This window comes from Lepisosteus oculatus, chromosome 4 (genome assembly GCF_040954835.1).
Source record: "Lepisosteus oculatus isolate fLepOcu1 chromosome 4, fLepOcu1.hap2, whole genome shotgun sequence".
In the NCBI taxonomy this organism is placed as follows: domain Eukaryota; kingdom Metazoa; phylum Chordata; class Actinopteri; order Semionotiformes; family Lepisosteidae; genus Lepisosteus; species Lepisosteus oculatus.
The window spans coordinates 22197165-22222248 of NC_090699.1; the positions used below are offsets into that span (position 1 = coordinate 22197165).

Sequence of the window (25084 nt, forward strand, 5' to 3'; positions counted from 1 at the left end):
TTAGGTAGCCATAAAATGCATACAGTGCATGGGTGAAGTTTTTTTTCCTCTTGAATTTCCTTTCTTAAGAGCAATGCGGTACATACAGTATCCTGAAGCATTCTCATACAAGTCAGTGTAAAAAAATGAGCATCACACTGTGAAAATGCAGTCACACTGAAAACCACATCCTTCTTAAACCTTCTACTGCTTTAAAGCACAGTATAATAAAAAACGATGTCCTACTAATTATAGTCCTTTGTAATGATCAATTTGGATTACCGATTACTGCAATGTACAGTTTTACATTGCAGAATCTATGCGTTTTCCTTGTAATTGAGATTAGGATTTAATTAGAATAAACTTCAACCTCAAGGCATTATAACATAGTAAAACTATTCACCATAATGGTTTAGTTTATTTAAAATCAGTTTTTATTTTATTATTGTTTCCTTATTAAAGGAATATGCATATAGGCTATTGTTTGGCTTCTCCTAAAAATAAAACCTGTTATTAATATGAACTTTTGAAAAGATTCTAGATTAAAGTATTAAAAATCACCTAAGATTACATTTTAGACTAATCCAACAAACTGTAAGAGTAACAAAATGAAAAAAAAAATCTGATTTCATTATCTATGATAGTGGGTACTGTGAAGTTGTTTTTTTTAATCTTCTTACCTCTTCTATGTCATTGTCCAGGGCTATTATTCTGAGAGGCGCAGTAAGATTTGCACTGTTAGAGATGGTTGTGCCCACTGGTGAAGACTCAATAATGTATCCTTGATAGGTGGATAATTGAAAGTAAGGGGCCTGATTGTTCTCATCCAGGACTTCAATATGTAAATTTGCAAAAGCTGGAAGGGGATGTCCATTATTTTGTTCAGCCTAAAAGAAACAAGCAAACAAACAAAAAACACTTTTCACTGCCACTTGTTTGGTTTGAACCATACCTGTGATTGCATTTATTAGGACGCATCCTGCTGGCGCAATCACAGAGAAGGAACAGAGCACTTTCCAGCTGCCTGCTGGTTGAATGAATGTTCCTAGCAAAAGACTCTGTATACATTATCAATACATTTGTGACATTGTATGAGAGCAATTATGTTATACCGCTAGAGCCTGAAAAACGTGCTCAGCCAAGTCACATCTTTTAATTTCAGCTCCCCAGGCCTTTTTTGACTCACTTGTGTTCTTAACAATAGCTGAAATAAAAATCCCAGTATGCCTACATGTAAAATATTCTCAGCTGTAGCCTCAGAAAATTGATTCAGTTTTATAAAAAAAGACCTTAAACCATACTAGTGTACTCTGATTTTGCTAACCAAGTACTAATAACATACTGTATAAACCAATTGGACCTTTAAATTTTCCTTTTATGATATTTTTATATTTAATACTCTGTGTGTGTACTATAATCATACAAAAGACAAGTAATAAAGACAACAGAGGAAATCAGTACAAGCATTATTGATCATAGAGGAACACACTGTAGCAGACTGTACCACAACAACTCTAAATGACTGATTTAGTGGAACAAAGATTCTTGGACTAGTTGATCAACCTAGCATGTAAAAAGCAGCTGGCAGAAAGTTAATTAAATACACTGGATTTGACAGTCATGCCATTAGCTAATTGATGAATGCCTTCCTCTCCAATGATGAGTTTCAATTGCACTGCAAAGAGGCAAATATGATAAAAACTAGAAATCACTCAAATGATAAAAGAGGTACAAACCAAAGGCATTTAATTAAGGTATGTAGATACTTATTGAATAGACTGATTTTTACAAAACCATTGGTTTGCCTTGAGGATTAACATTACAGTGAAAAAATCTTTTCTGTTTCTATTGCTGTTTTACAACCTTCCTCAGCTGGGATTTTATTAAGAGTATTTTACAGCACCAGGGATTCACCAAAGGCTGACTCATGTATTTATTTTTAGAAGAGTATTGAGAGTATTCCCAGACTGGTGTATCATGCCATCCAGACAACTTCCCCAGTGTTATAAAACACCCTTCTCAAATGCTGTAGCAACTTCTCCCAGTGGGGTATAAATTGACTTCAATGCTCACTTCTTCTTCTTACAGTATTTTTTGTGGAATACACTCTAATTTAATTTGTACAGTTTTATTTTTTTAATTTTGTACTATTTATTATAAAAATATTTTGACATCCCTAACAATGAATGCAAAAATGCTCAACTGTTTCTAAACACACTCCATGACACCACAATCACAGAACACAAGGTAGTTAAAAAATGAATTATATCACACAGTAAAAAAGTATTTGCCCCCTTCCCGATTTCTTTTATTATTGCAACTTTTTGACACTGAATGTTTTCAGGTCTTCAACCAAAATCTTATATTAGATAAAGGGAACCTCACTGAACATTTTTTTAAACTTATTTACTTATTTGTTATTTAATGAACAAAGTTATCCAATACCAACTGGCACTGAGTGAAAAAGTAATTGCCCCTAGTTAAATCAACTCAATTAAAGGGATAATTAGAACCAGCTGATTGAACACAGCCATGCTGGATTACAGCCAGCTCTGCTCAGTATAAACCTCACTTACTGTATTTTGACCCTTAAAATCAGAGTCAAGATGCCAGCACAAAGATTCAACAAGCACATAATGCCACGATCAAAGGAAATTTCTGAAGAGATCAGAAAAAACGTTGTTGATATCCATCAGTCTGGAAAGGGTTACAAAGCTATAATCTCCAAATGGAGAACACTTGGAACAGTAGTGAATCTTCCCAGGAGTGGCCGACCTGCCAACATTTCTCCAAGGGTGCAGCCTAAAATCATCCAGGAAGTCACAAAGGATCCAAAAAACCATCCAAAGAACTGCAGGCTTCTCTTGCCTCAGCTAAGGTCAGTGTTCATGACTCCATGATCAGAAGAGACTGGGCAAAAACGGGCTTCATGGGAGAGTGGCAAAGCACAAACCACTGCTAACCAAGAAGAGCATAATAGCTTATCTGTCATTTGCCAAGAAGCACCTGGATGATCCCCAAGCCTTTTGGGAGAATGTTCTAATGAGAGATGATCCAAAAGTGGAACTTTTTGGATGACATTGGTCTGGCGTAAAGCAAACACAGCATTCCATAGTAAGAACATCATACCAACAGTCAAACATGGTGATGATAGTGTGATGGTGTGGGGATGCTTTGCTGCCTCAGGACTTGGACGCCATAATCGATGAACCATACATTCTGCTCTATATCAGAAAATTCCTAAGGTCGTCTGTCCTTGAGCTGGAGCTGAAGCTGAAGCATAGCTGGGTTATGCAGTAAGGCAATGATCCAAAACACAAAAGCAAGTCCATACTGTATCAGAATGGCTGTAAAGAAGCAAAATTAAAGTTTTGGAATGGCCTTGTCAAAGTCCAGACCTAAACCCAATAGAGATGCTGTGGCAGGACCTGAAACGAGCAGCTCATGCTCAAAACCTACCAATGTTTATGAATTAAAGAAGTTCTGCATGGAAGAATGGGCTATAATTCCTCCACAGCGATGTGAAAGACAGATATTGAATTATAGGGAGCGTTTGGTTGCAGTCATTGCAGCTAAAGGTGGCGCAACCAGTTATTAAGTATTAAGTACTTTTTCACACAGGGGATATGGGTGTTGGATAACTTTGTTTATTAAATAAATGAAATAATTATTAAAAGTGTTATTTGTTCACTCAGGTTCCCTTTATCTAATATTAGATTGTGTCTAAAGATATGAAAACATCCAGTGTGACAAATAAGGAATAATAGAGGAAATCAGGATGGGGGCAAATACTTTTTCATTGTACTTTCATATTACACACAAATGCTTATTTTCTTCTTATTTGTCTGTATTCTCTCGCTAATAATATCATTTAAGATGTAAACAAATAAAACTGAATAAATATTTTTACGTGTAATGATATCCTCATGTTCAGGTTTCTTCCCACCTTCTTCACACACACTGTGTCTATCTGCCCTGCACTGGCCAATGTTACATCAAAGGTGTGGGCTCACCCAAGGCTTCCAAGGCACACTTTAAGTTGCTGTAACCTTAACCAACAATAAGCAGCTTTTGGATCATTAATGGATGGACGGGTAATTTACTAACCAAGGTTTTAATTACACAATTTTTCTTCAGTAGATTCATTATTGGTCATGTGCAATAGTGCTACACTCCAGTAAGCAGTCTTAAAGTATTTTTACCCCTGACTGCGTTGTATTGAGATAAACATGTGAACAATTTCCTAAAACAGAGTGCATTTTAATGATATATTGGCAGACTAGATAGGGTGGTTATGGAAAACGCAATTAAGCTTTTTTTTTACAATCAGACAGTAAGAAGTCAAGTGTGGTGGTTTAGTTTCCATTGGCTTTCCAAACTGATTAAATTATAAGTGCAAGGACATTCTACCCATATGAAACAGAACGTCTTCGAAAAGTGTTCTTAATTTTACAGTGCATGTCAAACTATTAATTCAAATCCTCAGAAAACCACTTCCCTCATCTTTATTTCATTTTTAATATTAAAAGGAATGCTATCTCAAATTCCCAAATAGCTAACCATTTCATTGTGGTTCTAACTCATTAATTGGAGCTCCACAGAAAGGTCAGGCTTGAGACATACACACACTCTTGCTGATTCCGAAGAAATCAGAGGTGGATTAAAATACAGGCACCAGGTCATTAAGTCGCTGTCCTTCTTATGTTCCATTGGGTGCTTTAATCTAAGGCAGGATGTAAAAGAAAATGCTTTCCTTCCCTCATAAGAAAGGCAAGATAAGATTAGCTGTTTCCCAAAAGAGTTGGACTGTTTCAAACCAAAAAAAAAAACTAGCAAAATGATTTGTTTGCTTTGGAAGATCTGTCATTGTGGGATCTCCTTACCACAGTTTTTGGATATTACCTGAATCCTTATTTAAAAGACACTTTTTATCACCCCCCCTCTTCTTGAGAGATATGGTACCTACTTGTGATTCACAGCAAAGGAATCTGACCTACACCTACAGTACTTCAGCCCAGCAAAAAACACAACTGGGTAACGAAAACAGGCTTACATTTCACCTCTTCCTCAGTCCAAGTTTTAACAATCATTATACTGTATATTCATTTATATCTCTCTAAAGCTTGATATTTAATCCATAATATGGCGCATTTGCAGATTATAACCTTCGTTGTCAAATGGCATAATATTTCTTGTCTTTCTGAATTTGTATACAGTATCTACTGTTTGGCATGCAGAATACACTGACATATACCTTTCTACAGTTTATGTTTTATATAATTTTATTAGACTTTATCAGTTTTTTATTTAAATCGAACAACGTCAGACTTAAAGGATCACAGTTTAGCTTTTAGTTTGCTTAACTAATTAATTCCATTAATTCAAGATGGCTTGCAAACTTTTTTCACTTACTGAATATGACAATTCCTGTGGAACACAGAATGCTCTTTACAGATCATCACTCTCCCACCTCAGCACTATTACCTTAACATTTTACAGTCCAGCTACTCATCCTAATGCTGATTTAGCACTACAGAATACATGCTCAGTATACTTAAACAATGTTTTCATTATAATGGTAAATGGTTAATTACAGTCTTCCTGGGGGATAAAAAAAATCAAAATGTCATTTTCTTTTGATTACAATGGATTTGAGAGAAAAATAAAAAGTTACATTAAAATTACCTTGATTACCAAATCAAATTTTTGGTATAAATCTCTGCTGATTGGCTTCAAAAGTCGAAGCTCTGCTGTAGATCCATTTAATCTGAAGTACTCCATGTAATTTTCCGGTGTACCTAAAAAGAAAGGAATTTAAGAAGGATTTATGTAAGCTTGCAGTTACCTTTCTTGCTTGAACACTGAAATGTGAAATGTCAGTCCTCTTTCAGCAGTCATATAACAAAAGCAATGGCTTACACAAAAGAAAAGCAAGAACAGGAATTTAATAACTGGAGCACGAGCAGGACACTATTAAAATGCAAAATGTAAAAGAAAAAAAGTTTGTGAAAAATACCAACAATTTAACCATTCCTGCTAAAGGACATTATTAGTATATCAGATCTAACAATGAAGAACAATGAAGAAAAAACACATTCATTGGAAAGAAGCCTGGCAGGTTGACGTGACTGTCACACATTCTTAAACAATTACGATCCCAGCATGGTTCTTCAAGTCTCTGAGTCTAACAATAGAGGCTACAGTATTTGTGTGGTGGTGTAGTTTTGAAAATGTCTTTACAATTAAGATGTTATTTGCTTGTTTGTTGGGTTTCTCTTTTTGCTTTTATGTTGTGTAACTGATGCCTAAATTAAAAACTGATTCACAGACCCCCCGGAGCTAGTCTAGGAAGGTCAACTCCAAACGTATTGTAGAAATTTCTCTAGTGTCTTTAGAGAAAAACAATATTCCTTAGTGAAAGATTTATAAATTCTCGAACAATGTCAACACAGTGTTTATTTCAAAGTTCCTACTACTTTTATGATATCCCACAGCCAACAGAAAGCTTGAAATCAGCATCATTCATCATCATCATTCATCATCAACATATTTTGTTAAAAGCGTCATCTGGTTCTGGTGAGTTCTACCAAGCTCCCTCATGCCTAAGAACAATTTCTGGAGGTGAAGACCTTCTGAAGACTGCTCTGTTAGCTAGAGAATTCGTAAATGCATTCTATTCCAGCAATTCTGATGTCGATGTACAGGGCTGATTATCTAATGCTGCTTTCACAGTAAATTGTTCCCTTACAAAGCCAGGGTGAATTGCGAACTGTGACTGATTGCAAATGACAGTGTGTTTGACAGGCACCTACCAACAAGGATGGAGTAAAGAATACCAGGTCGATCAGATGGAGGCTGTATGTTGCGGTCTTGATCAACCGCTTGAATGGTTGGAGTGACGTTAACTGGGTTCACTCTGCTCTGAAATGAATTTTTTTGTCCAACAGTTAGACATAAATACATACAACCATTAAGGCCAGCTGGTTCAGTACCTTTATTCACTCTGCTGAAATTAATATTCAGGTGAAAGGTTAGAAAATTTACTAATACTTTTTAAATGTATATATTATACTGAATATAATCATATATATTGACATATCTTTCCACCTTTTAATATCTGCAGAGAAGAGAAGCTGCTAATACTTTAAAAATGTTTGTAACAACAGGAACTTAAAATTATTACCGTTTATTTCTATAAAACCTAAAGAGCTACATAATACTATCATAACCAGACAAAACACAGTATAATAGTACAATATCACACAATACAAATTGAAGTGTAGGACAGTGCAGTATTGACTTCGATTACTATATAAAATATACTGTTCTGAGACAAAAAATGAGGCAATGTGTATAGTTACCAAAAGCTAGTAGCCATAGACTTTTTTATGTCAAAAATACTTAGTAAGGTCAATGCATGCTATAGATAGCACAAAATAACAGTTTTCAATTGCTAGTTAATTAGAAATGTTGTTTTCGTTCAGTTCACTTTACAGTGCCTCCAGTAATTAAAGCATTTTATCACCCAAAGCACAAAAATGTTGTGTAGCTACTATGTCTTGATGTTATCACTGCACTCTGTCTATAATTGAGCTTTATACTGCCCCAATTTTCTTAGCTCTTTAACTGTCTGTAATTCAGAGAACACATTGTTTAGTTAATAGTTTGTGGATACTGCAGATCAAATAAAGTATTTGGTAATAAAACACCAAAAAGAAATGGACATACAAATTAGTCGAATCCTGTAATACTGGTGAATTAAGAGAAGATCCATGACAGACGTGATAATTTTAAAAATACCAATAAAAATAGCTAAGAATCTTTTACTTTCATTACACTGCAGAACATTAACTCTTATATAGGCTTGTTCAGGAAATGTTTCAAATACCACTTATCAAGGGAATTACTGGACAACAGGCTTGGCTTGGCTACCAGTCTGTAACACATCAACAATGAAAGAGGGTTCTGTTCATGGTGCCTCTTTTTTCTCCAGGATAAAAGCAGGAGAAATGTCTGTGATAGATTCTCCAACTTATACATCAAACAATTGCCAAAAACAGCTACCCGGGGAACAAAAATACTAATACTAAGGAATTATTTAAATTTCCTGACACAAGTTCAACTAAAATGTTGATTACCTTTGAACACATTTTTTGAGGTTGCTAAAATGACATTGATCAGTCACACAATTCATTCAAAGATTCATAATTCAGTTTTGTGGTGTAATGTGGCATTTAGAGAAGGCTTTACAAACTGCTTCATAGATGCGTAGAGTGAATTCTTGGCTGGGTGTCATCTCCAGCCTTGGATGACAAGAGTGAGACTTTAAAGTCAATATTCAGGACCTGAACCTAAAGGCATTCAGCTGGTGAAATGTTGGATGTTAAAGATGGCCATAAAATACTCAGATGTTCATACGCTCTACCATCTGTCAGCATGCTCCCCACATACAGTGCCTTGCAAAATTATTCACCCCCCTTGGACTTTTTGACATTTAACTGTGTTACAGCATAGAACCATAATGTATTAAACTGAGACTTTTCGCCACTCATCAACACAAAGTACTCTATAATTTTCAAAGTGAAAAAAACTAAATTAATTAATTACATTTAGCTAATTTAATTAAAAATAAAAGAAAATAATTGAATGCATAAGTATTCCTCCCCAGAGTTAAGTGAGTCTCTTTGGGTAAGTCTCTCTCAGCGTTGCACATCTTGACACAGAGATTTGTGCTCATTCTTCTTGGCAAAATTGCTCAAGCTCCATCAAATTGGATGGGGACCATTTGTGAACAATTTCTAAATCATTCCACAGATGCTTAATTGGATTGAGGTCTGGGCTTTGACTAGCCCACTCCAGGACATTAATCATTTTTGGTTTTAAGCCACTCCAGTGTGGTTTTTGCTGTATGTTTTGGGTCATTGTCCTGTTGGGAAATTAATTGTCTTCCACGTCACAGTGGTCTTGTGGATTGCAGCACGTTTTCCTCCAGGATATTTCTGTACTTAGCTCTATCCATTTTCCCTTCTATCTTTATGAGTTTTCCAGTCCCTGCCGCAGAGAAGTATCCCCAAAGCATGATGCTGCCACCACCATGCTTCACTGTAGGGATGGTGTTCTCAGCGTGATATGCTGTGTTAGGTTTGCACCAAACATAATTGTTCAATTTTGATCTCATCAGACCATAGAATCTTCCTCCAAATTGTTGAGTCTCTCAAACGCCTTTGGGCAAACCCCAGCTGAGATGTGATATAAGTTTTTTTCAGCAAAGGCTTTCTTCTTGCCACCCAGATTTATGAAGCTAGATTTGGTATAAGCCAGATTTATGAAGTGTGCGTGCTATTGTTATTTCATGCACAGTTTCTCCCATCTCCGTCAAGGAGGACTGTAACTCATTTAGAGTTGCCTTAGGCCTCTTGGTGGCCTCCCTTACTATGGATCTTCTTGCATGGACACTCAGTTCTGGAGGACAGACAGTTCTGGGCAAATTCACAGTTGTTCCATATTTTCTCACCTTTATAATGATGGACTTCACTGTGCTTCGAGGTACAGTATATTCAATGCCTTGGAAAGTTTCTTATATTCTTGCCCCTGACTGGTATTTTTCAAGAACCGTGTCTCAGATCTGCCCTGGAGTGTTCCTTGGTCCTCTTGGTGTAGTGTTTCCTTGGAAATACACTAAGTTGGGAAGCTCACAGACACAGGTGTATTTATTCTAAAATCAACTGCACACCGCTGGTCCCCAGTCAATTAATTATGTGACTTGAAGAGTGCTACAGGTATATACCGTAAGTGTAAGGAATTATTTATGATTAATTATTATTATAAAAGGTAAGTATGGTAGGTAGTTAATATAATGTTAACCTGTTCTCTACAGAAAGAAATACCTGTCAAAATACTGTTAGGATGCAAATCCAGTAAGGATACATACTGTACATCACGCTTCTTTCACGTAATGATCTTCACTAACATTTGGTATAGAAAAATATGTAACTAAGATCAAAATTGCCATAGAAGACTGTTAAGATTAAGACCAAATGAATAATCACGTATCACTTGCGTCACATTTTAAAATAGTATCAACGAAATATAATTTCAGGTTTTGGATTGTGGTCATTTAAACCTTAAATACACAACCATGAAGCTCAAATTAAAAAGTCTGCCATGCAAAGTTGTACAATCATTAAACTGATAAAGTATGGAGTCTGCACATACACAGAAAGAAAAACACTTCTGTGCATATGTAACCTGCTATGTTTCTGGGCACTCTCCCATGTGATGTTATTAGTCATATACAGTATATCAACACCTACGGATGCAGCCATTCAAAACAAGCGGGCGATACTGCATTATTTTGCGGTGCGCTTTACGCAGTCTACCGCGAGTTACCGTAAATTATCCTATAGTACCGCACGAAAAATAATAGTATCCGGAATTTCCACAAGGTGGAGCTAATAAAGCTCAACCTCTCGTTTGAGCTGTCGCCATCAAAGTCTTTAATGAAGATATTACTAATAGTATTAATAATGAATGACCTTGGACAAGCTGTAAACTTAAAGTATTGCCCTGGTCCACATTCATTATTTCATTGACCGTCTTTGTAAAAGTAACACCACAGCAATTCGCAATCACGCATTTGTTTCCAATCATGCAAAGTACAGTAATTTTTGAGAATCTCTGATTCACTATGCCTTTCACATGCTCATAAAGAGATTGATTTAGGAACATAAACATATTACTGTATGCAAACTGTACTGTATACAGTATGTATATGTATATTTAATGTCTTTACTGTGCCCATTTAAGTATTGAAGATTTATATGGAATTTTACCACAGAAGGGAAATCTTAGTAGCTGAGCATAAAAAGAATAGGAGCATACTGTAACGGGGGTGAAGGCCATAAACGATATTAATTTTGGAACATAAACATACAGTTTATGGCTGGTCTCGGTACTTTAAAGAAAACATACACAAGTATTCCATTTCTCCCTAAACATTTTAAGCATCGAAGTCTTTAACTAATGTGATACTGGAGTCAACAAGGATACTTTTAGAATTTGATTAAAAGGGAATATAATATGGAACAAACATTTCTTTGAAAAAATAAACATTTCCCTGGGTCAGAGATTAAATAAAACTTCACTCACACCAAACAAATTTATATTTCTAAATATCACAACATGATCGAATTTAAGTCATTTTAATAACAATGAATAGTCATATATGCGTTACAATATAAACATTTATATTGATTTAAATTGTGTTTAAATCGCCTTTATTTAAAACCCATAAATAAAGCTGATACTGTTTAGAATTTTAATTATTTAAAACTGTATTACAGCAGCACAATGCACAATGCAATGTAAATCGCTATCTTTGTCTTCTGCGTAATAATAATCTCCTCAAAGCGCTTTACAGGATAAAAACAATAACAACAATACCGTTAGGCTGGGCAAACGATTTTTTTTTAAAGAAATACAAAATTAGATATAATGATGTGTTCCGGCTTAGACATTAAAGAAGGTCATAAAGGTCATAAACGATATTAATTTTGGAACATCAACATATTATGTAAACTGTATGTTGCTGTTATTGGTATTTTAAAGAAAAAATACTGTAAAATCCTGGGTTCAGTACAATGATTCAGGCATTCATGTGAAGGACAACAGAGCTTTCACTAGCCAATTATCAAACTTTATTGATAAAACAAAAACAAAAACTATCCGACCAAGCCAGAAGAAGACAAAAATAATAACAGACACAGCGCGAGCCTGCATTCTCTCCTCAGCCGTCCACACCACACTTTTCCCTGGGTCAGAGATTAAATAAAACTTCACTCGCACCAAACAAATTACCACACACTGAACACTGAACATGTTAACCTCCCCCCCTCCAAAACCAAGGAAGTACAGTACTTACTAGTTAAGAAAGCTAGGCTCCTCAATGAAATCGCTTTAACATGCTAATGCGTTGGTGTAACAGTCCGGGTGTGGCAAGCTTCTAATGTCTCCCGACTACGGCGAAAGGAACCCTTCTTTCATTGGAAGACAATGAACATATTCTACCCATACATGAGAATATAATGCTGGTGCGTGGGCGCGGTGGGGTGCTGTACCAGCTGTAAAAAAAAAGTTGTTGTTTGTTTTTAAAGTTAATTGAGTGTCCATAATATTGCAGTAAGTGAAAAGACCATGGGCATTCTTCCTCCCCCTACATTCTCAGAGTAGAATAGAATTTATTATTAGCACAATTTATTACAGTGCTAAATTTAATATTATTGATTACTAATTTTTGCTAACACCTATCTTTCTTAACTAGTTAATACTGTACTTACTGGGTTTTGGAGGGGGGGGGGGTGTCTTTCGCTGGAAATCTCGCCCCCTTCTACTTTAAAAATACCTGTGAAACCGGTTTAATTCCATATTAAATTCCATATTAATTCCATATTTAATTCCTTCACTTCTGCATAAGCTTTCTGGAGGAACAGTGGATAGGATGCAGCTCTTTCTGGGAATACTGCAAATTCACAGGTGCCTGACTTGATGGAATTCACATTATCATATTCACATATCACCCCCCCCCCCCCAGCTTGCCGTCCCCCCTGTGTATTCTCCGTTTAGGACAAGCGAGAGAGAGTGTGCTGTCCTTTGACAAAACAAGGCTCGCCAGATAATGTGAATCGAAAGACTGGATAAGTAATTCAAGTGTTTTTTTAATTTCCTGAAAAACAAGTAATAATTTAACAATATGTGCAAACGTTTAATGATATGTCGCTGTTGTGAATGTCTGTGGAGTGTTATTTTATTTGCCTGTCTGTCCTGGCTGTGCTCTCTCACTCGCCCTCCCTCTCAATTCAATTCATGAGTGCCCCTATCGGTCAACCAATCACGTACCGCGGTATTTTGCGTCATTGCGCGCCACGATGCACGAGGCCGTAGCCAATTACCTCTGGTGCGTGTCTGTGCCGCGCACTTTGAATGGCTGCATCTGTATAATACAATATATATGTAGTTTTAACTATTATTAATATATGCTTTTTGTTTCATAAATGTGAAATGAGGAAAGCACAACAAAATACACAAACTGTTAATAATGATTGGTTTATATTCATGTGCCCTCTGCTATATGCATCCCCATGATCAACAAATGGCACTCAAGAAAAATCCCCTCAGGGAAAGATTTATTTCTCTTGGTTCCAGTGTAATCCTAATCCCTTGTAATTATCATCACTGTGACTGCTATAAATCAAATTGTAACTTCTATAGGCACATCTCTGAACTGTGTAAAATGATGTTTTATAACAAACAGTTATGGTCTCAAAGGGGTCTGCAAGAGCATAACCTTTAGAAAAGGAAATACTGAACAAAAAAGAACACTTTAAAGTTTAAATGCTATGCCTGTGCTACACCTGTGTGCACATACTGTATACTGTATACACAAATCACAAGTTAAGGTCTCTCAGAACTCCACAGTATTTCTCCTATCCAAAACAATAACACCAAAAATGACTCCCAGATTTTATCATGCTCGGTACAACAACTCTTGCATCGGTACAACAACTCTTGCATCTTGCATAAGATAGCATACGACAAGATGCATCAACAGATGCATAACAGTGAAGTCATCAACCTTAAACTTCAAATGAGCCTTGTACAGAGATTTCTTGAGTAATAATTTAAGAACTACAATAATAAATTATTGCCAGCTTCTCAAAGACTGAAATGTCCTCTGTGGGTAAATCCAGGATTTTATTGCTAGAATTAATTAAGACAAAATCCCCTGAGATCCACATGTACCCCTGGTAGGAATCTTTTTCATTCTCTCTTCAGTGAATGAGAAGAAAAAAATAATACTGTACTTCACAGCCTATTGAACCCACCAAGGTATATTTGCTTAAAGACTGGGGTCTGTAGTTCTGAAAACCACACAATTTTTCATTTTTAATGCAATGACTGAAAAGATTTGTCTTTATTTCCCAATCATTTTCTAGTATAATATTTTACTACACCAGAGTGTATTGCCAGATGGCCATTAAAAGCATTATAATCTTGTCACTTGGTGTCAATGCTAGGTTTGAATTACACTGATACTACACTACTAATGAGCTACTTTTTAAGTTAATAGCCAACATAATTTTATATATGTAAGGTTTGCTTTCCACTTGGTATTTGGAGTCAAATAAGTTATGTTTGTGAAAACTGTTATAATTAATAGTAATCTACACTAGCTATATATCCACACAGGAATTAATAGTGTACAATGTTGTTGAGAAGGTTAATAATGTATTTTTTGTTTTACAACTTTATACAGTGCCTTGCAAAAGTATTCATACACTTCCTAATTTTGTCCCATTTTGCATACATATTTCTAAATTATTTAAAATCTGAATGCTCAAATTCAATTGTAAGGGTAAGATAAATTACAGAAATTTCTGTAAAAATGAAAAATGAAAAACTGAACTATGTTTACAAGTATTCAGACCTGTAAACTCTATATTTTGTGGAAGGACCCCTAGCAGCAATACTGAACAAGCTCAAGCCTTTTTGGATGAGAAGCAGAACTATAATATCATGCTGCCACCACCATGTCTGACAGTAGGGATTGTGCTAAGTTTGCATGAGACCTAAAGCTTTGGAAAGAGATCCTGCTACTGTATGTCTTGACTGACCATAAAACCTTTTGTCACATATTTGTAGTATTATTTACAGTATGTGCTTTGTTGCACAGGAATATTGTTGACCTACTGTATGGACATCTTCTCCCATCTCAGCCACTGCACACTATTGCTCTTTCAAAGCTGCTCGCCTTGGCGGTGTGTGGGTGATGTCCATTTCTTAATGATTGACTTCACCATGCTCAAAGAGAATGTCGACATGTTTTTATATTCTTCTGCTGACCTGTGCCTTTATATACAGTACTTTATCCTTGAATCATTTTGAAAGCTCCTTGATCTTTATGGTTGAAAAGTTGAAATTCACTACCTGACTGAAGGTACAGAGTTACACAGTTACAATAGATGCATTTATTTGTACTCATATACATCACTATCATTGCTCATGGACATGGGCCTTAATTATGTACTGTATGTGGCTTATTAAGTTAATTATGTGGTTACATTAAATGTACATTTTATGCAATCTTGACTTTCTTTGATATTAACTAAAAATTGAAATAATGTAATACAAATATGAATATGAAAGAAATATAATTCATTGTACTTTCATATTCATATTTGTATTTAATTCTTTTTATTTTTGCTTTAAAATTGTTGGGTGGTTTGTGTATATAACATACAGTATAATAATTACTCTTTCAAATTGTGCTGACTGTAAGCTTTAAAGCAATAAAACATGAATACTGTGCAAGGACTTGAATACTTTTGAATGGCACTGAATATGCAACTTCTACATTGTTTAAATACAAAATATTATACATTGTGTATTTAATATGAACAGAAAACTAAGAGATCATGAGTATAAAATAAGTCAGACGTGTCTTTACTGTGGTTCGACAACAGTGTGATTTAGCTGCAAATAAATAATTGATTACTACTTGTTCAGCATCTTGAATTGGCACAGTCAAGCTGTGTGTGCTGAGTGATTTCATTGGCAAAGTGAGAAACAGCTCACTATTACTCCTTGTCTGAGAACAGAGGATAATGGGAATGTACATAGCTCTATATTCTGTTTGAGTTCTTAAAGACTACTCTTCTTAAAACTTTGGCTACCCGATTAAAGCATTTGACTCTTTTGCAATCAAGTAAACCTTTAAATTACATAAACCAATTTCTGAGATCAGACTTATCAGAACATTTTGCCTTTTGTATTTCTGAACAATGTAAAAAGCACAGAAAACTGACAGCCTTTTACAGTACATGAAGGGGCATATGAATTTGTACAGAAATGTATTGTTTCACTGTGTTCATTACTAAACATCTCTTAGTTTCTTACACTGTTTTTCATATACTGTATGATTTCATCCTCTCTGATTTCTTAATTTTTCTGTTTTTTTGGGGGGGAATTTGTTACTGTAACATTTCACTTAATACAATAGGTAGATGATAATCATGCTACCATAAATCATAATTTCATGAATTTGAGGTGTCTTTTGGTCAAGACCAAGACTGCAATTTTCAAGTAATGTTGGACCATCATTAGGTTTTATTGAGCCAATGCAATTTTGCTCAACAGGCTAATGAGGGTCCAACATTATGAGCCAATGAAGCAGTATCACTCCAGTATAGAATGGCATACATACGGTCCATACAGTATACTTGACATGTACATGAGATTATGGAGATAAGCCATCTCTCTTTGGTTCCATGCAAATTCACTTCATTTTTAAGTCATTTTTTATTTTTCCTTCTTTAAACCACTCTTAAAAATTGTTTAGTTCTAATACTAATATTAATATATATTGGGCACATACTGTAACGAACAGTTCTTTCCGGACCCTATGCGGACGACACAGTCCGACGGAGTGGGGAAACACTAGGGAAACGTCATGCAGGAAAACGGGGCTGAAGACAGGGGGGCGTGTCCAAGGTGCACTGGTGCACGGGGGAGGTGTGGCCGAGGCAAACAATCCAAAAGAGTAGTCCTTAGGGAATATCCAAAACACAAGGGTAAGTCCAAAACCAGAAGATCCATCAGAACAAGAAATTAAAAACACAAAGGCCGGGTCGGAAACCGGCAGACAAGGAACAGGAACAGGGGTTAAAACCTTAACGGGACCAGGCGCTCCCAGGTCCCTGACTCGCACGATACGGAAATCAGATGCAGAGCCCGAATGAGCGTCAGCGCCTGGCTTTTAAGGTGGGCTGGGAATGGGAAACAGGTGCACAGAATAAAGTCTTGAGTGAAAGGGCTGGAGCACCCTTAAGGAGTGGGGACTAATATCGTGACACATACTATATAAAAGAAAGCGCTTGTCCTCATTCTCAGTAACAATTTAGTTTAAAACAAGTAGTTCTAGGGGTACAAATGTAATGCAAGGTAGATATACTTTACAATGTAACAATGTTGACTTAAAGGCAGTTTACCAACAGCAACCAAATTCCTAAAGAGAGAAAGGGTGAGGATTCTACTGTACATTTGCCAGTGTGGAAAGAGATTTATCTAAACTATATAACCAGAAAATGTTGAGTCATGGTTAAAATAGCATAATTCTGTCAGAATGAGTCCATTTGTAAACATCCCGAATTTATTTAAGTGTGTGAACTAATCACCAAAGATTCATGAGTCAGATTTAGCAGAAAAAAGTATATTAATGTTGTTCAATCAGCTGCACAGTGCTGGGAGATTGACAATCACTTAGGGCAATGCAGAGTGGCAATAAGTGATTGCATGCATCAGTCACATTTTCCTGTTCCTTCTCTTTTTCGCTTATGTACTCTATACCTAAATGTTGTTTTGCTCTCATTGCTCTTTTAAATGCTTGTTAACCAAAATCTTAAAATACATCCCTTAGCTGTTGGAGTAAATGTGCAGAAATACATGCATTTGGACAGGACTGAATGAAAAACGCGTCGCCACCAAAACTTAAAACAGAAGGTAGTCTGTTTCTTCTATTTCTTCCTTTAAATAAGCTCTTTAGAGGCCTTTTTCCAGATTTTACTTTTAATTATTCAACGTGGCAATTAAAGATCTAAAAATAAGTAACGGTGGAAAAAAAACAGAACCACCTTTAACACATAGTAATAGGAAGATGAGAGGTTCAAGAAGAGAAAATGTCAGGTACAGTACAATTTTCTCCTTCTGCACATTTTAATCAGTAATAGAAAACATCCAAACAGACTTATTTCATGAAAAAAAACAACAGCAATACAAAAAGGGCATACAGTATCAGAATTCAATGAAAACACCTTGAGAGGATCCTTAGGTTGCACATTTCTCATCTTATAAACCTTCTATTATAAATTATAACTCAGGGCATGCCTATCAGCAAACTTGAAGTGAAGGTTTACAGAGATTCCTGAATACTTACCTTCATAATCAAACTCCTTATTTAACCAGACGATGCAGATAATTTACAATCATGACCTGTAGAGTACCTGTTTACACAACAGGGAATTTTAAAACACTATCATTTAATAATATTGAGCTCCAGGAATTTTGGACATTTTGATGCATCTCAGTCTTTGAGTAACCATTTTAGATGCTAAATGTTTAGTAGGAAAAGAGGCCATTCATTTACAGTATAATGGCAATATTCATTCATATTTTGCCAAACCATGCAGAATATGGTGCATTTTTGCCATGAGAAGAAGCCAGACAGGTTTAAAACAGGGAACTTAAAATGAGAAAATTCAAGTTCAAAAGGAAATTTAAATGACACGAATACCCTTTTCATTTGCATTTATGTTGGCATAGTCCTCCAGTTTTGGCAGCTTGTCAATCTAGCTCGATGAGACCACCACCTGTTCCATTTCAGTCTGCTGTGGTACCATGTAGATTTATACTACTACATAGGGACTAGGCTCTGCTCTTATACAGTTTGATCTCTGATATTATATACATACTGTATCTATTTATGCTCTCTTAATATAATATTCTGTATATATAATTTTTGTATCCTTTTTATGTAACTAATTTACTTAATATAATGTTTTTGTGTTAAATACTTTATTACTAGTATTTACAGCCACTGGAGATAATCTTAAATATGCATCAGCATTAATTAATCTAAAGATTGATGAGGTAATGTTCATAGTTTGAAAATACTTTTGGAAGACTTCCAAATTATGCAACATAACAACAAATATAAATGTATGTTCTAAAATATTAGAAAAAAACTGTAAGAACTTAATACCACTCAATACACTGCAACATTTTTACCTCACCACATTAATTATCCATAAGCTACTTACCCTGGTGGGGGTCATTGAAAGCCCAAACCTATTACGTGTAAGGCATATGGTGGAGAGACACATTACAGCACACGGGACTGATTCCAAACACACCTAGCACTTCTTTGAGTAATGAAACAAAAAGGAAGCTACAAGGAAAAACGTGCAAACTCCACACAGGTAACCGAGGATCAAAAATTGAACCCAGGACCCTGAGCAGCACTTGACTGACACATACTGCCATGCTGTCTACACTGAAATGTGTCAGAAACTTCAGAGTTATTACAGTACACTGCTTAAATGTTTTACTTGCTTTTTTTAAATAAACACAGGCCAGAGCCAGTGCCCATTTTGTGAAGATAATATGAAGGAGTTTTAGATACACACTGAAAACCTCTCTGCTGTAGGTTTAAGGAAGACAGGAACATTTAAACTGCCAGCTTTTCTCTCTATAATGTATGGTGAATTCCTGGCTCCCATTTCTTCCTATATAATTTGTCTTCTCAGAGCTTTTGAGCTGCCTCAAATAGTAAAAGTAGATTGACAGAGCTTGATTTGCCTGAAAATTCACAGAAACTGTAACCCAGGTGAAAAATGACACATTTTAAACACATTTATGATTGAAAGTTAAATGAAGTTACATGTAATCAGAAATATTAAAGAAAATTTAAAACTAAATATGTTTTAAAAATATGTACTGTACACATCAATTGCAATTCAACATCATTGGGAGGAGGGGAATCATGTACAGTATGTATTGTACAGTATGTATTGTGCAGTACATTATATTTATTACCATCAAAATAAAAAGAGAAGAAAGCATGACCCAGTCTAACTGAGAAAGCTGGCATTTCCTGCTTAAATAAAAAGATGAGGGAAAGATGCTTCTTAAAAAACATATTTGTTTTATGTTATGAAATGAATGCTACATGTTTATTTTAACATATCCCCAGAAAATTATCGACTACACTAATTATCTCTGTTATGCTTGATTCCCTAACATTGTTTAAGATTACATTTTGCAAAATTAAACTACTTTTGGGTCAGTATGGTAAGCTAATTTTAAAAAATGTTAAGAATCTAAACAGAATTTATAACCGTGTACAACAAAGAATATAAAAATCACAGAATTCTGATTTGTGAAACATGCACTATGTCCGTTCCACTGGCTAAAATAAGTTATGCCTTGCATACATTCATATTATTATTTTCTGTGTTTCAGTACTTCCAATATTTTGTGAACACCCAGGGAGGTTATACACTGTACTAATTTTGCAAAGTTCTGATGTCAATATACTGTTGCAATTCTTTTTTCTGCGTCTGTCTATTTATGGGAACTGCCACTTCTGTTCTTTCAGAATTGTGAAACGCCAAGAACTAATCAATACTCACCCCTATGATTTTTAGTGACTGCACACTCTTAATACACACCATAAACCTGAAAGGTGTTCCTTGTTAGAGAGATACTTACTGTACAATTAAAGATGTTTTTTGGCTGTACAAGCTTGTATTTGTTTTCTCAAAGGATTTGCTATTTACTCATACAAAATGAGAAGGAGCCCAGCTGAGAGACAGAGTAATTCAACAAGCTGAAATTCTGAGTTAAAAGTGTTCAGAGAGACATAATGGACAGTCTTGGTGAGTGAGAGAAACCTTGGTGAGAAGACGTTTTTTCATCAGGAGACTGATAATAGCCAATGTTTATGATGCTGATGAATACCTGATCATAGGCTTTGTGTTGCACATACTGTAGTGTTCTGTCTGGCAGGCATCATAAAATGTGTCCTTGAATACATTTGTTATCAACAAAGTCAAATGTGCCTTAATACTATAGTAACTATGATTTAAAACCTGTTTTCTCAAACCACTGTAGAGGGTCATTTGACGAAATGAGTGACTATGAACTGACATTTAATTTGATATATCAGGACGAGTAACATTAAAAACTTTAAAGATTCCAAAAACATCAAGAAACTTTTTAATCTTCCTAAAATCTTTGTTTGATTAACTGCTATGCCTTTTTTTGTGATGAACCAACCCTGTTACAATACAACAAATTACATTCAAAAGAACTTTAAGATGCAGAATGAAGACCTTTCCTGATTGCATGTTCAACACACACATTAAGCTAAAGCCAATAAAATCGCACAAAATCGTATTTACTATTTAAATCTCTAAAAGGTCTTTAACAATGTAAGATGTTTACACTGTGACATAAATGTCACCAAAGCATAAGGCACCTAATAAACAGATGAAATGTGTGTATAGTTAAAATAATGGAATTTGATAAGCAAAATAATAATATATTTTGCTACAAAATATACTACTTAATTAAAACGAAAGTGACAGTAATTGTATGCTATAATTTTAATATTGTAATACCAAAAATGCTTCATAAGCAGTGCCTTCATTTGTAATTTGGAAGATTAACATTTAATTATGTTTGCTAGATATCAATCATGTAATTGTGATACAGTTATTTTCTCCTGACCCATCCTCAATATTTGTCTCATGATTTAATAAGTGGGCCTATCAGAAAAAGTAGCATTAGTGACAAGGATGTGTAATTCTGAGCAACTGAAATGCACAGATAAGCAGCCACAGCAGAGATATTGTGTTAGGTGGCATTATTTAGAGGCTTATAAAAAGGAACTGTGTACATAAATATGACATTTGAAAAACGGGATCACAATGGACTTCCTCAATAAAAAATTTCAATCACATCCAGATCATTTCAGGGATTAACCATACAAGTGTTATCACAAAAGGCAAAGAAAATTCTTTTTTGTCTTCCTTTTTAATTTGCGTGACTGTCCTCTGATTATGCTCAAGGTTCTCTTGTCTGTAGCAACACATTCTACATTGAAATTAGTAACAGTTTCTATTAATCAGTGTCGCCACTCAAGGAACTGAAGCTGAATGTGTAAAACTAATTACCTGTGAATTCACGTTCTTGTAATTTTTGCCTTTTCATGCTTCAGTTGCTTCAGAGTGGCATTTGGTTTTCAGCAAATCTTATCACAAGATTTCACACAGAGGACAGACAGCTTCTAAAAACAATGAATATCAGCAGAAATCTAAAATGACAGACTGTTAGGGTGCCTGTATAGATTGTAACAGGATTATTGTACTCACAAGCAAACAAGGCACACATATACTTTCTCTAAAGAATTAAAGTTTGCTTTATGTTTCCATAATTGTTTTTGAAGACTTCAAACACTTTTTTGGAAAATGTTTATGCTGAATGAAGAAAAAACAGTTAAATTGTATATGGGTATCAGACATTTACTAATTCTTTAAGTTTTCTATTATTGCACATACCTGTAATATTGAACAAACTTCACTACTGAAACTAGAAACACAGGTGACAGTTTTTTATATGAATCTTGTTTCCTTAAGTGCCTTTGGTATGATTCCATCAAGCCAAACGTATTTATTAATCTAGAGTAAATCTAGTGCCTGAAACACGTTTGCTTCTATGTTAATAATATTTATCCTTTAGCTACCTGAGATATGTTGTTGTCTCCCATAGTGAACACCTAAGTGAAAAATAAATTTAGTACATTAGTACATTAGCGCTGTTGTAATATTCCTTTCTGTTTCCCTCCTGGCCTATCTAATATCCTTTGTATCTGTGCTTGCAATTAATTGTAAACATATTCAACTGAATCTTGTTGTTTCTTTTTTTAATTTTATGATTTGCTTTCTTTTTTCTTATATTTGTCCTACCTGATTTGTTGAAAAATGTATGATATCGAGTTTCATTTTTGATTTACTCACTCTTGGAATAAGAGTGCTTAAAGCACAATCTGTTTAAACTATTGCCATCCATTCTTCATTGATTCCATATCTGTTTTACCCCATTTTACTTCTGTTAAGCTCCGTCTTCCTTCAAAGTCTCGTTTCCCAAAATATTAAATAATTGATTTGGATTCAGCCCAGACTGTTCTAATGTCAAATTCAAAGCACATTATGATCACAGTTCCCAAATGGTTCTCTCACATCTGTTTCCCTCACAAAGAGAAAATCAACACAAGTAGTTCTTCTTGTAATGTAGATGTTCCAACAACTGGGTAAGAAATTGTGGGTTTTGCTTTTGACATTCCTATACAGTAGTATTTGTTTCAGTTTATATGGATAAAGTTAAAGTCTCCCATAGACAATACTTCTAATTTAGCACATAAATTCTTAACTTTTTTATACACCGTTGAGTTCTAATTGGCATCTATTGTATACTCTTAGAGTGGAGCTGCATCAGCATGCATTGGCTGCAAAGGAACAACTACAGTAACTGTTAATTCCACACTGAAATACGGAAATAAAAAAAACACGTATTGATTGTTGAGACTTCTTCAGAAATGAAGGTAACAGGGATACAAAGCACAGGGGAACAAACACTAGAGCAAGTGAGGATGGGCACAGAGCAGTTGAGAAAGAGTGTTTAAATGCAGGGAGATATGTCTGAAAATCTGTGCTTTACATCCCTGCTACCTTCCTCTCTTTCCCAACCCCTGAAGAATGCTCAACAACCTATCTTCCTACATATCTCATGGAATTAACCATTACTTGTTCTATCTTATTCTCCTAACACCACATCTTAAGAACATTTTCACCTCAGTCTCTTTTTGACTTTGCTTTCCATGTATCATACTTTTGAATCTTTTTTGCTTTCTCCCCCTCCCATTCTAGTTTAAATGGTTTTATGTTTTTGTTTTTCTTTAGGAATCCTTGGGTCAAGATGACTGCTGTCCATCTCATTATCGTGGATCATTTTCCAGTGGTCAAAAATTCTGAAGTCTTGTTTTGCCAACCATGTCTTTATCAATATGTTATGCTGACATTGTGTTGTTTATATTGTTGTTTGAATTGATGGATAAAAACAACTGAATTGTTGTCTGCCTCCGCTAGGGGCCTGTCGGTTCTACGACACCAGCCACCTCAGCTCCTTGGAGACAGCAAATTATTGTTGTCCCATATTCTCAGATGAACATCTCAATATAGTCATAAACAGAAAATATCAAACATCCATCAGGGGCCATGATGACTTGAGGAGACCATATGCAACTGTAGCGGCAATGCTTGTTAATAAGACAGAATTAAGCGTTGCTGTGCTTTCCTAAATGAGGCCCCATCTCTCTCTTCATCTCTGTGGTGCAGGCACAGAGAAGCTATTCATGCAGGCTGATTTAAGGTGTTTTCTTTTGATAAGAAACAGTTCCCAAATGGGGATGCATTTAGCTAAACCTGGCTATCATGATCAATGGTCATTCCTGACGCCTATCTGTCTAGGGAGTGCCAGAAGGACATCTGGACTGCATTCCTAAGTGTTAGGAGTAAGTGACTCATATCTCACCTTGACTAACCAATCAGGGACTGGCAGGGAGTGGTAACACCACGTGGGTCTCCAATGCCCGCCAAACTCTCAACCAATCAGCACACATCTGTGTCTTGGTCAAAAAGGTAGCACACGCTCAGGTTGGGGCTCTCCATGGCCATTTTCGCGCACCCTCAGAGACAATCACGTGACAACCGCTGTTGTCTGCACTGGGACTTGGACTTTGTTCTAAGCGCGAGGTCGAGGATCCCGTACGTACTCAGAATTCTGCAACGACCAATGTGAATGCACCGCTTGATCAATGGCAGCCTACAGTTGGACCCTTGTCGACAACCTGAATAGCTTATTCAGAAGCAGTGCTGGACCGGGAATGAACCAGTTTTCTTCCCGTGCAAAAGAGTGACTTGCGAGGACCCGCGGTCACACTTTGTGCATAGAGACTTTCTACTAGTCAGCCGGACTACTAGTAGACTCCTGGGCGCCACAGTTAGATTCCTCCGCCCATCCTACTCCGAGCTGCACCTCCGGTAGCCAAAGGACGCCGGGACAACGCCTATTGGACGACCGCTGGAACAGAGGTTGCAACAGAGCCTGTCAGCTGGTTTGGTGTTCGTGCCGGAAAATCCCAATCCATACACGGTGGATAAGTAAACCCCATGTTCTACATTGCGTCTGCAGAATTTAATTGTTACCTCATCACAAGTTGTTATCAATTTAATTCATGAGTAATGTATTTACTTCCGAGTCTAGTGTAACAGTGGGTAATAACACTGATTAGCGATTTGGTATAGCCGAACGATATATTGAAATATATTCTCTGTTGTATATCTCTTTGTGTTTGCATCTCTTTGAGATTACATACTTTGTATATTGATAACCCTCACAGTAAGGTCTGCCGCCTGTATCCAGGCAGACTGGTATA

The 25084-nt window shown here is 35.8% G+C and overlaps 1 protein-coding gene across 11 annotated transcripts in view; it reads right to left on the reverse strand.

The window, feature by feature from the left end:
• pcdh15b (protocadherin-related 15b) overlaps positions 1-25084 on the reverse strand; it is a 311541-nt gene that overhangs the window by 107418 nt on the left and 179039 nt on the right. For 10 of the 11 annotated variants that reach the window (XM_069188941.1, XM_069188940.1, XM_069188944.1 and 7 more), the window contains 3 exons: positions 6792-6900; positions 5665-5777; positions 660-866 (listed from right to left, as the gene is read on the reverse strand). In XM_069188941.1, coding sequence (XP_069045042.1) covers positions 660-866; positions 5665-5777; positions 6792-6900 — 429 coding nt within the window. Of the gene's footprint in view, positions 1-659; positions 867-5664; positions 5778-6791; positions 6901-11899; positions 12013-25084 lie in introns of those variants that run through there. The other variant, XM_069188949.1, reaches the window with a different exon arrangement.